At 43.7% G+C, this 13046-nt stretch overlaps 1 protein-coding gene across 1 annotated transcript in view; it reads left to right on the top strand.

The window, feature by feature from the left end:
* The window catches only part of LOC110530143 (solute carrier family 25 member 36-A), a 29708-nt gene that overhangs the window by 11348 nt on the left and 5314 nt on the right, over positions 1 to 13046 (top strand). The window contains exons 4-6 of the mRNA XM_021612989.2: positions 3172 to 3272; positions 12257 to 12323; positions 12695 to 12987. Of these exons, the coding sequence (XP_021468664.1) occupies positions 3172 to 3272; positions 12257 to 12323; positions 12695 to 12987 (461 nt within the window). The remainder of the gene's footprint in view (positions 1 to 3171; positions 3273 to 12256; positions 12324 to 12694; positions 12988 to 13046) is intronic.

The raw sequence follows: 13046 nt of genomic DNA on the forward strand, positions 1-13046 counted from the left end.
CACAGAACATAATCTTTGTTCCATGAAAAGAACAATACATGATTGCTACCGAGTCTCAGTAAAATTCCGCTCCTGCCCCGTCCTCATTTTGCGCCTCTACCGGGGCATTACTCATTCTCCCTAGTGGTAGAACCCAGACAGAAAGGAGACCGCTCTAAGTGTGAGCCATATTACGCAACAGCAGCCTCCGGGGTCCAGTCTCTGTTAATCAGAGTCACTGTGAGCAGAGCAGCGGCCGTCCACTGGGGCTGCTGCTGGGTCATGTGACTGAGGGTGTCGCTGCCGAAGCAATCGCAATGCAGCGGCACCATTGGCCCACTCTGTTGTTGTGTGTTAATCCCCCCTTCCCTGGGTGAGATGGTTCTTTCTGTCTCTGTTTATCTTACACATTTTTGTATTTATTTTTTATCTCTGTATATTTCTCCATCTGCGTTTCTTTCTTTACCTTTCTGCATGTAGAATATCTCTCTCGCATTCTGTTTTTCTCACCTTCTCTGTGGCGGCGTTATATGCCCTTTGACGGTCTGCCCTGTTTCCGGCTGTGTATTTTGTCTGTCTAGGCTGTACCTGTGAGTATGCAGAGTCTGAATTGTGTGTGTGTGTGTGTGTTTTCCCGTCCTCTGTGGAGTGAGCTGCTCTCCCTAGCTGTGGCGGCTGGCTGCCTCGTGACGGGCAGGGAAGAGAGGGGACGTTATGTAAAGTCTGCCTCAACACTGCAGCAGAGCGAGACCAACAGCAGGGCACACTAAACCTGAGCATGCACACGCCTTTGCTAGCACTGCAGGACAGGAGAGAGGGAGGTAGTGAGAGAAAGGTGAAAGACTGACCTGAGCTCAGACTGCCTTGGAAAAATACTGAGGAGGAAAGAGTGAGAAATGCAAGGGGAGAGAAATAAAACTGCAGGGTTCCTCAATGCTGGACTGGGACAGAGAAAAAACAACAACTCTTCACCCAATACTGCCCACCAGCGACTTGACACTAACCAGGCTTTGCCTACAGTAACACAGCAGGACACCTCCTATAACCAGGCTTTGCCTACAGTAACACAGCAGGACACCTCCTATAACCAGGCTTTGCCTACAGTAACACAGCAGGGACACCTCATCTAACCAGGCTTTGCCTACAGTAACACAGCAGGGACACCTCATCTAACCAGGCTTTGCCTACAGTAACACAGCAGGACACCTCATCTAACCAGGCTTTGCCTACAGTAACACAGCAGGACACCTCCTATAACCAGGCTTTGCCTACAGTAACACAGCAGGACACCTCGTCTAACCAGGCTTTGCCTATAGTAACACAGCAGGACACCTCATCTAACCAGGCTTTGCCTACAGTAACACAGCAGGGACACCTCATCTAACCAGGCTTTGCCTACAGTAACACAGCAGGGACACCTCATCTAACCAGGCGTTGCCTACAGTAACACAGCTGGACACCACATCTAACCAGGCTTTGCCTACAGTAACACAGTAGGACACCTCATCTAACCAGGCTTTGCCTACAGTAACACAGCAGGACACCTCATCTAACCCAGCTTTGCCTACAGTAACACAGCAGGGACACCTCATCTAATCAGGCTTTGCCTACAGTAACACAGCAGGGACACCTCATCTAACCAGGCTTTGCCTACAGTAACACAGCTGGACACCACATCTAACCAGGCTTTGCCTACAGTAACACAGTAGGACACCTCATCTAACCAGGCTTTGCCTACAGTAACACAGCAGGACACCTCATCTAACCCGGCTTTGCCTACAGTAACACAGCAGGGACACCTCATCTAACCAGGCTTTGCCTACAGTAACACAGCAGGACACCTCATCTAACCAGGCTTTGCCTACAGTAACACAGCAGGACACCTCATCTAACCAGGCTTTGCCTACAGTAACACAGCAGGACACCTCATCTAACCAGGCTTTGCCTGCAGTAACACAGCAGGACACCTCCTCTAACCAGGCTTTGCTTACAGTAACACAGCAGGACACCTCCTATAACCAGGCTTTGCTTACAGTAACACAGCAGGACACCTCCTCTAACCAGGCTTTGCTTACAGTAACACACCAGGACACATCTATCCAGGCTTTGCCTACAGTAACACACCAGGAACACCTCTTATAACCAGGCTTTGCCTACAGTAACACAGCAGGACACATCTATCCAGGCTTTGCCTACAGTAACACACCAGGAACACCTCATCTAACCAGGCTTTGCCTACAGTAACACAGCAGGACACCTCCTCTAACCAGGCTTTGCCTACAGTAACACCTCCTATAACCAGGCTTTGCCTACAGTAACACAGCAGGACACCTCCTATAACCAGGCTTTGCCTACAGTAACACAGCAGGACACATCTATCCAGGCTTTTCCTACAGTAACACAGCAGGACACCTCATCTAACCAGGCTGTGCCTACAGTAACACTGCTGCTGTGTGCTCTAGCTGTGGACAGATAATGGCTGATTTGTCTCCCCTTGGCAGCGGGCTGCTGAGCTGAGCATCTTGTTGGCCATTCGAGCATGGCTGGATGGTTGGCTGGGCAGTCAGCTGTTCATCCAGAGCACAGCACACACTCAGCATCACGGGCTTTAAATCAGTCCATTTCACCATCACTAAGGTTGGCTGTTGCGTAATGCTTACCCTCTGACAAACGCACACTGAGGTGGTTGGTTGTAAACCCCCACAGTGGAAATGTCTACTTGAGTAATCCTGTGATTTGAGTTAAGTAGAGAGAGTAGGAGTTGCAAGGGCAATAAATCTCCAGCTAGAGCAGGGCATGTGATCTGGGAGTGGAGATGTACGCGCTACGCAGGAACCCTCCTAATGGACCATTACATAGGCCTAGATGGAGGTTTAATGTGGGTTGGTGACATGGGGACACAGACACAACTACCCAAATGAAGGCAACTGGTTTCAGTGGAAATCGCTCATGTCATCAGTCCCAGGCCATTTACTCCGTGTCAATTTGGACAGAGGGGACGATGCCTGTCATTTATACTGTGCCATTTTGCCCTAATCTCACAAGAAGGAAACATGTTTTTCGTTTACTGTGTTGGTATCGACTATCGTGACCCAAGAAAATATTGTTTATTGGAAACGGCCCAGAGTTCCGGTGTTACCGGTTTGATTCACGGTATTCTTAGCTCCCATCAATTTCCTCCTGTTTCCACAGAGCCATCTACTTTGCAGCTTACTCCACTGCCAAGGAGAAGCTGAACGGTGTGTTCGAGGCTGACTCCACGCAAGTTCACATGGTGTCTGCAGGCCTAGCAGGTAACAGTCGTTCCACAACCCCCCCCCCCCCTCCCCCGGCTATATAACATCTGGTCAGTGCAGTTTCTACTGGTTGTTGCTGCTTTCAAAGTTGACTTGTTTAGACAATTGATTTCCAGCAACTTATTTTATTTTGACGGATTACATAGAAACATCAAGGGGCTATTGTTTATTTTTTAATATTTATTTTTTGTTTTAAAGTAACATTTTAATTTAATGAAATAGATTTTATTATTTTTTTACATTGTGTTATGGGGTGTATGGAGTTGCTGTTTTCATTTGAAGATAATTAAATGTTTTAGAAACATTTCTCTAGCTTATATCCAGCTACGGCTATGTGCTAGACATTGCCACTATATGGCATACCTTGTTGTGGACATTTTCTTGTGTTTTGAATATCAACCACAGATGGTTTGTCCGAAAGCACAATTGAAGACTTTCAGGATCAAACGGTCAAACCTCATTTTATATTTATAGTGACAGTGAAGAGGTTACGGCTTATTCTGCTCTTCAATATTGCAGTTCTTAAGTTAAGATGTGAAAAACATTTTTTTTGTCAAAGCACTTAGAAAATACAAAAAAAAAGTGTGAAAAGGACAAAGCACACAGTTAACTGTTGCATTTTGTACTAACTGCCTCTATTCATATATTTAACTGCTCTCTCTCTCTATAGCTTTGTCTTTAACCTACAATGATTTACAGCCAACATGGCAGAGGCTCAACATTACACTACATACCACTATAATACTTACCAGTAGCTAGCTGGCTGGTCCAGCAATTTGAAAAAAGAAACATCCTCAAAGTTTGGGTTGTGCTTTCTGTCCCACCCCCACTCCCCCCAGTTATTTTTCTCCTTTCCCCGTTTCTTCATTTGTCGTCTCTTTTGAGGCTCTTCGGAGGACCCTAAATCGTGTTGACGTACCAGTTGGTTGCTAAACAGTGAGTGTGGCCCTTCACGCGCTGTCTGTGCTGTGTGTGTGTGTGTGTGTACAGTAGTAAAGGGCCCCAGGGTGCTAACATGTCAGGGGCCTCACTGCGGGAGGTCTCCTCGCCTCGCGGCTACACGTCGGCCGGACGTTGTTGGGCGGACGCCTCAGGTAGCACCCCATTTCCTTTCACTGGTATGACCATTATGCTAATGATGATGATGATGATGATGATGCTATTGATGCTAGTAATAATGATGATGCTGATGATAGGTCACGGCCAGCTGGTTTGCAGCTCTCGTATCTCCTGTAACTTTAATGTGATTGCGCCGCCTTGATACACTGCCCCCCTCCCCCTTTTACCAGCCTGTTACACCCTCCCCCGCCCCCCACTGTAAAAAAAGGAAATGAACATCACACTTTGATTTTCCTTTTAAATCGGCATATGAAGGGAAATGCTAACCTTGTCACTATTAGAGGGTTGAGTGTCCTTATTTGGCTTGTCCATTCAACATCGTTAGTCTTGAACAGCGAACACAGCAGACGTAGTAAATCTGTGGCTCACGTGTGGTTCAGCTATGTACGTCCGCCCTCGCCTTTGAAGGAGGCGGCTAACGGGAGCTCTCCACTGTGCCTTCAGTGCCCTAAATATGGCACCCTTGTACGGTGGGGTCCGAAATGATTGACACCCTTGATATAGACGAGCAATTATGACTGTAAAATAAATAATTAAAATACTGTACGCTATATTGTATGCTAAAAAAACTGCAATTGCTGAGAGAATCTTTTTTTAATTTTTTTTTACCAAGTAATACTCAAAAAGGTAGGGGTCGAAATTGACACCCATAAATATTATTATAAATAAAGTAGTCAGAAGTTTATTATTTGGCTACATATTCCTAGCACGCAATTACTACATCAAGCTTGCTTCCAATTTGTTGGAAGCATTTGCTTGTTTGTTTCGGTTGTGTTTCAGATTATTTTGTGACCAATAGAAATGAATTGTAATACTGTATTGTGTTATTTTGGAGTTAATTTATTTTTCACAATAAAAGTATCTTTCTAACCACTTCTACATTAATTTGGATGCTACCAGGAGTATGGATAATCCTGAATGAATCGTGAATAATGATGAGTGACAAAGTTAGAGTCAAAGATCATAACCCCAAGACATGCTAACCTCTCACCATTACCATAACCTCCCCTGTTATGGTAATGGTGAGAGGTTAGCATGTCTTGGGGTTATGATCTTTGACTCTAACTTTGTCACTCATCATTATTCACGAGCTCACCCCCCCCCCCCCCCCCCCCCCAGAGTTCCCAGTTGTTTTGAATGCGGCATTGGTGACCCTCTTTGTGCAGACAGATGGATACCTTCGCCTCCTCTATCATATTTTAATAGAGGGCTCCATTCAGTTTAAAGCACACTGCATTACAGCAGATGACTGCAGTAATAACACTGGAACTAAGCCACACCATTGAATTTGTTTAGATATGAAACAAAGGGGCCCAGCAGGAAAAGGCTGACTGACACTCCAGTAAAAAAGAAAAGGAAAATGACTGTTTGCGAGGTCAGGCCTCCACACAATCCTTTGTCCAAAATACTATCAGACCCGATCGGTGGTATTCTTGAATTGGCATATCACAAAACTGCTAATCAGACCTTCTAAGTTAAGTCATTTATAGACTATATTAATACATATGAGATTATATGCCATTCTTTATAAACCAGCTTGACAAGGTTAGCATTTCAACCCTCTCTTGCACTACTTGACCTTTTTTTATTAGGACAGCATTGACGTTGTCCCCAATTTTTTTTGGTGTGTGACCCCATTGCTCCTGTTTAGAATCAATAAAAGTGATTATGGTAATGATACGATGGTACACAAGGAATCAGCTAAGAAAATAATTGAAAGAAAATATTGGATTCTTATTGTGTACCTCGCATGTTTATTTGTTTTGTCCTGCACATCATTTGAATTCTACCAGAGGGCTGATGTTCCGTTTACGACAGACTTGCATTTCTCTCTTTCTTTCCCTTACCAAGAAAGACATACCTGACAAAACGTAGGGGAGAGAAGCGACACAAGACGTCCTCTTGCATTTAAAACAGGTGTGGGTCGGGAAAGGTCACGGGGTCGGGGGAAGAGATGTTGTGTGACCCCTTTCTTCTCTCACCTTTAGTTGTTGGTTTAACAAAATGGTGGGTACAAATTAGAGGTTGACCGATTTATGATTTTTCAACGCCGATACCGATTATTGGAGGACCAAAAAAGCTGATACCGATTAATCGGCGGATTTTTAATTTTTTTTAAAAATAATGTAATAATGACAATAACAATACTGAATGAACACTTATTTTAACTTAATATAATACATCAATAAAATCAATTTAGCCTCAAGTAAATAATGAAACCTGTTCAATTTGGTTTAAATAATGCAAAAACACAGTGTTGGAGAAGAAAGTAAAAGTGCAACAATATGTGCCATGTAAGAAAGCTAACGTTTCAGTTCCTTGCTCAGAACATGAGAACATATGAAAGCTGGTGGTTCCTTTTAACATGAGTCTTCAATATTCCCAGGTAAGAAGTTTTAGGTTGTAGTTATTATAGGAATTATAGGACTATTTCCCTATTGGATGTTCTTATAGGCACTTTAGTATTGCCAGTGTAACAGTATAGCTTCCGTCCCTCTCCTCACTCCTCCCTTGGCTCGAACCAGGAACACAACGACAACAGCCACCCTCGAAGCAGCGTTACCCATGCAGAGCAAGGGAAACAACCACTGCAAGGCTCAGAGTGCGTGACGTTTGAAACGCTATTAGCGCGGGCTAACTAGCTTGCCATTTCACTTCGGTTACACCAGCCTCATCTCGGGAGTTAATAGGCTTGAAGTCATAAACAGTGCAATGCTTGACACACAACGAAGAGCTGCTGGCAAAACGCACGAAAGTGAATGTTTACGCGCCTGCTTCTGCCTACCACCGCTCAGTCAGATACTTAGATACTTGTATGCTCAGTCAGATTATATGCAACGCAGGACACGCTAGATAATAACTACACATGGTTGATGATATTACTAGATAACTAGTGATTATGATTGATTGTTTTGTATAAGATAAGTTTAATGCTAGCTAGCAACTTACCTTGGCTTACTGCATTCGCTTAACAGGCAGTCTCCTTGTGGAGTGCAACGAGAGAGAGGCAGGTCGTTATTGCGTTGGACTAGTTAACTGTAAGGTTGCAAGATTGGATCCCCCAAGCCAACAAGGTGAAAATCTGTCGTTCTGCCCCTGAACGAGGCAGTTAACCCACCGTTCCTAGGCCGTCATTAAAAATAAGAATGTGTTCTTAACTGACTTAACTAGGTAAATAAAGGTCTAAAACATTTTTATTTTTTTTTATTCGCAAATCTGCACCCAGAAATACCGATTTCCGATTGTTATGAAAACTTGAAATCTGCCCTAATTAAATTGGCCATTCCGATTAATCGGTCGACCTCTAGTGCAAATGTGGGAGTGGGGAGGCTTAGGGGGATCTTACCTGTTTATATAAAAAGTGTGTGTGTGGGGGGGTTGGGGGATAGTGGGTTGGGAGTGATGCATTGTCCTCCTATTCTTCCTGTTGGAAAAAAAAGTGGGATTAGGTAGGATTGGTAAATTTCCTCTCCCATCTATGCATTTGTGGGTGGGTGGGTTGGTTGGTTGTCTGCTGCCTGTGTGTGACTGTGGTACAGAAAAGCCTGTGTCTATTTTAGGGCTTTACTGTAGCTTTCACCCCTGCGTGAGGGGGGGGACAGCCCCAGCCACCTCAGCCCCCTCTCCCCCCCCCATATCTGCAGGCTTCTAGCTGCAGCTGTGAGGCGGAGTAGCTTTGCCCCTACTCTGTGAGTACACGCCATAGACGCTATCTCTTCTTCCTCTTCTTTTACTTCTTCTTCTTCCGCAGACTTTTCATCCTCTTCACGCAGTTGCCTTAGGACGGTGTCCCTTGAGACAGTAGAGGCTCTAGATCAAGACTGTACTGTAGAACTTGTTTAGAGAAGATGCTATCGTCCATCTTAGCTCTTGGCGCAACGTAGCGACGCATATGTATACTTCTGTTCGTTTTCCAATGGCCTTGTTTGACTTCTGTTGTTTAGAGATTACAGTGCCTCGACCACAACGGCACAAAGCACACGTGATGTGCCAGATTTCTGTCCGTCTTTAAATATGCACACCTTATTGTCACACTACCATTACCGGCACCTTACACATTTGTCGTATACCTCGTAAAGTGTATGACATAACACTCACTTGTGAAGTAACATACTGACTTGATGCATTGTCAGGGGATTCATTGGTCTCTCGGATTGAAAACTCATTCAGACCCACATTAGTATAAGCAACTTATTAATAACACAAGAATAATACATGTTTTGGTATCACTTATATACAGTACCAGTCAAAAGTTTGCTCACAACTAGACATTCAAGGGTTTTTCTTTATTTTTACTATTTTCTACATTGTAGAATAGTAGTGAAGACATCAGAACTAGGAAATAACACATGGAATCATGTAGTAACCAAACAAAAGTGTTAAACAAATCAAAATATATTTTAGATTCTTCAAAGTAGCCACCCTTATGCCTTTGAGAGCTTTGCACACTCTTGGCATTCTCTCAACCAGCTTCACCTGGAATGCTTTTCCAACTGTCTTGATGGAGTTCTTGTTGGCTGCTTTTCCTTCACTCTGCGGTCCAACTCAACCTAAACCATCTCAATTGGGTTGAAGTCGGGTGATTGTGGAGGCCAGGTCATCTGATACAGCACTCCATCACTCTCCTTCTTGGCCAAATAGCCCTTGCACAGCTTGGAGGTGTGTTGGGTCATTGTCCTGTTGAAAACAAATGATACTCCCACAAAGCGCAGTCCTCATGACAGCCAGTTTCATCATGGCGCTTGATGGGTTTTTACGACTGCACTTGAAGATACTTTAAAAACTTCTTGAAATTTTCCGAATTGACTGACAATGTCAAAGTATTATTTGAGCTGTTCTTGCCATAATATGGACTTTGTCTTTTACTAAATAGGGCTATCTTCTGTATACCACCTCTACCTTGTCACAACACAACCGATTTGGGCTTTTAACGCATTAAGAAGGAAAGAAATTCCACAAATGAACTTTTAACAAGGCACACCTGTTAATTTAAATGCATTCCTGGTGACTACCTCATAATGCTGGTTGAAATAATGCCAAGCGTGTGCAAAGCGGACAAGGCAAAGGATGGTTACTTTGAAGAATCATAAATATAAAATATATTTTGATTTAACACTTGTTTGGTTGCTACACGATTCCATGTCTTATTTCATAGTTTTGATGTCTACACTTTTATTCTACAATGTAGAAAATAGTAAAAATAAAGAAAAACCCTTGAATTAGTAGGTGTGTCAACTTTTGACTGGTACTGTATGTACTCTGTGCATTCGGAAAGTATTCAGACCCCTCGACTTTTTCCACATTTTGATACATTACACAGCCTTATTCTAAAATCGCTAAAGCAAAATTTAATCTCAATCTACACACAATAGCCCATAATGACAAAGCAAAAGCAGTGTTTTTACAAATATTTTTGCACATGTATAAACAAATACATTATTTACATAAGTATTCAGACCCTTTTGTATGAGACTCAATTGAGCTCAGGTGCATCCTGTTTCCATTGATTATCCTCGATGTTAATACAACTTGATTGGAGTCAATCTGTGGTAAATTAAATGGACATGATTTGGAAAGGCACACACCTGTCTATATAAAGGTCCCACAGTTGACAGTGCATGTCTGAGCAAAAACCAAGCCATGAGGTCAAAGGAATTGTCCGTAGAGCTCCAAGACCGGATTGTGTCAAGTCACAGATCTGGGGAAGGGTACTAAGAAGTTTCTGCAGCATTGACGGTCCCCAAGAACACATTGTCCTCCATCATTCTTAAATGGAAGAAGTTTGGAACCACCAAGACTCTTCCAAGAGCTGGCCGCCCGGCCAGACCGAGCATTCCGGAAAGAAGGGCCTCCGGGAGGTGACCAAGAACCCAATGGTCACTGACAGAGCTCCAGAGTTCCTTTGTGGAGATGGTTGTTCTTCTGGAAGGTTCTCCCATCTATGCAGCACTCCACCAATCAGGCCTTTATGGTAGAGTGGTCAGACGGAAGCCACTCCTCAGTAAAAGGCACATATGACAGCCCGCTTGAAGTTTGCCAAAAGGCACCCAAAAAACTCAGACAATGAGAAGCAAGATTCTCAGGTTTGATGAAACCAAGATTTAATGTTTTTCAGCGGCAGGGACTGGGAGACTAGTCAAGATCGAGGGAAATATGAACGGAGCAAAGTACAGAGAGATCCTTGACGAAAACCTGCTCAGGACCTCAGACTGGGACGAAGGTTCACCTTCCAACAGGACAACAGCCCTAAGCACACAGCCAAGACAATGCAAGAGTGGCTTCGGGACAAGTTTCTGAATGTTCCTGAGTGGCCCAGCCAGAGCCTGGACTTGAACATGTCTGGAGAGACCTGAAAATAGATGTGCGGTGATACTTCCCATCCAACCTGACAGAGATTGAGAGGATCTGCAGAGAACAATTGGACTCCCCAAATACAGGTGTGCCAAGCTTGTAGCGTCACACCCAAGAAGACTCAAGGCTGTAATCGCTGCCAAAGGTGCTTCAACAAAGTACTGAGTAAAGGGTCTGAATACTTATGAAAATGTGATTTTATTAGCAAAAATGTCTAAACCTGTTTTTGCTTTGTTATGGTGTGTGTGTGTGTGTGTGTGTGTGTGTGGAGAAAATAACAATTTATTCCATTTTACAATAAGGCTAACAAAATGTGGGAAAAGTTGAGGGGTCTAAATTCTTTCCCGAATGCACTGTGTGTATATACACGCACGCCTAGATCCCCTGGGAAATAACACTTGACTTCCTCTACTCAGAGATATTCAGTTATTCCTCTTAGGTCCTCATGAATAATTCAAGAAAGCCAGACTCCATTTTGTTTCCTCATGGTCCGTGGCAACCGATGAGGCCTTCAGCTGAGGCTCACACCATGACGACACAGCACAGTTACTTGTTATTTATATGTAGGCCTACTGTAAGGCTGAGCTCTCCCCATCTGGGAGCTAGCTACTAATGTTCACATTTAAATTTGACAAAATTCATTGACTCATTTATACGGTAGTCCTTTATCAGGCACTCTTAACCAGAGTGAATAATAATAATATGAATTGAGGAGGCGGAACAATAGAACAGCGCTATTATACTTCTATAGTGCCTGTTCTGTACGTGACATTCAGGCCCACCTTGTTTATACATAATTAAGAATAGTATTTATGATTAAATTACAGCCAAATCTTAGATACATGTGTTACAACTTCTAGATATGATAATGAATAATGTTAGATACTTAGACTAGGCTACATCTTTAAGCTGAGTTTTTTTGTTGTCCGTGCTGTATTACAATCTTGATTGAGGAATCCTGTGAGGACAAACCGTCTGCCTTAATCGAACGATGATTAAGGCCGACTGAATGAATGAAGTTCATTTTTACATCATCTCTGGCCTGATTCCGGAATACCGGGGATAAGGAACGGTTTTACGAGATTGCCAAGATGTAAACAAACGGCTCATAAACGCAGCTTAAAGATGTCAACAATGCTATTACACACTGTGGCCAGTTGAGAAGGAAAGTAGCTTCCACCGGGGTTGTATTTCACAAACGCAGGATCGATAGATTGGTCAGCACTCAGTTCTAACTCGTACTTTTTCTCGTTCATAAAGCCAGCTGAAGTTTAATGTCATTCGGTTGGGTTACTGCGAGTATTGAGTCGGTGATATCATTCCCGATATTCAAGTTTTTCTTTCTTTATCATCCAGGAAATAGAGGAAATGTTCTTAGCTGGCCAACTCCTTGCTGGTGCTTTGTGAAATACCCCCCCACGCGTAGGCCAGTGTACATCTTTGTCCTTGGATAGGCTGTTTTTCACACTGTGTCACTCTCCCCGTCTGAACCTCTGAACTCTTCTTCCCAGGGTTCACTGCTATCACTGCAACCAATCCCATCTGGCTGATAAAGACCCGGTTGCAACTGGATGCCAGGTAAGCACTTAGCAGGGAGTCTGAATCTAGGCCATCGGCCGATTTTAAATTTAAAAAAAGTTAGTTTCCCCCTTAGCTTATGTTATTCCCCAGCTGTTTCATATTTTACTGGTTCTCTAACTATGTTATGGGTTGTCATGCTTATTTGACTAGTTTCATATTGCATTGACTCATGGTACTAGGGTAAAGGGTGTTCTTCTGAGTAGTATTGCATATACTTTATTGGACTTTGCAAATCCCTTTTCAATTATTACCTGCCAATTGTTTCCTGTTTTCTGTATGATTAAATATCCTTTTGCATACCTTTTGCATACCTTTTTTGCTATGTTCAACTATTAAATTTACTCACACGCTACATGTTTTTACAACAGGAACCGTGGCGAGCGGCGCATGAATGCCTTCGAGTGCATGCGGCGGGTCTACCAGACGGAGGGCTGGCGGGGCTTCTACCGCGGTATGTCTGCCTCGTACGCCGGCATCTCCGAGACAGTCATCCACTTTGTCATCTACGAGAGCATCAAGCGCAAGCTGATGGAGTCCAAGGCCCAGGCCAGCATGGATCAGGACGAGGATGAGTCGGTGAAAGACGCCTCAGATTTTGTGGGTATGATGCTGGCAGCCGCCACGTCCAAGACCTGCGCCACCTCCATCGCCTACCCCCACGGTATGCACCTACACCTTCCATTTCTATTTATTATGTGACCTCAAAGAATAAATGAAAAG

This window comes from Oncorhynchus mykiss, chromosome 8 (genome assembly GCF_013265735.2).
Source record: "Oncorhynchus mykiss isolate Arlee chromosome 8, USDA_OmykA_1.1, whole genome shotgun sequence".
In the NCBI taxonomy this organism is placed as follows: Eukaryota; Metazoa; Chordata; class Actinopteri; order Salmoniformes; family Salmonidae; genus Oncorhynchus; species Oncorhynchus mykiss.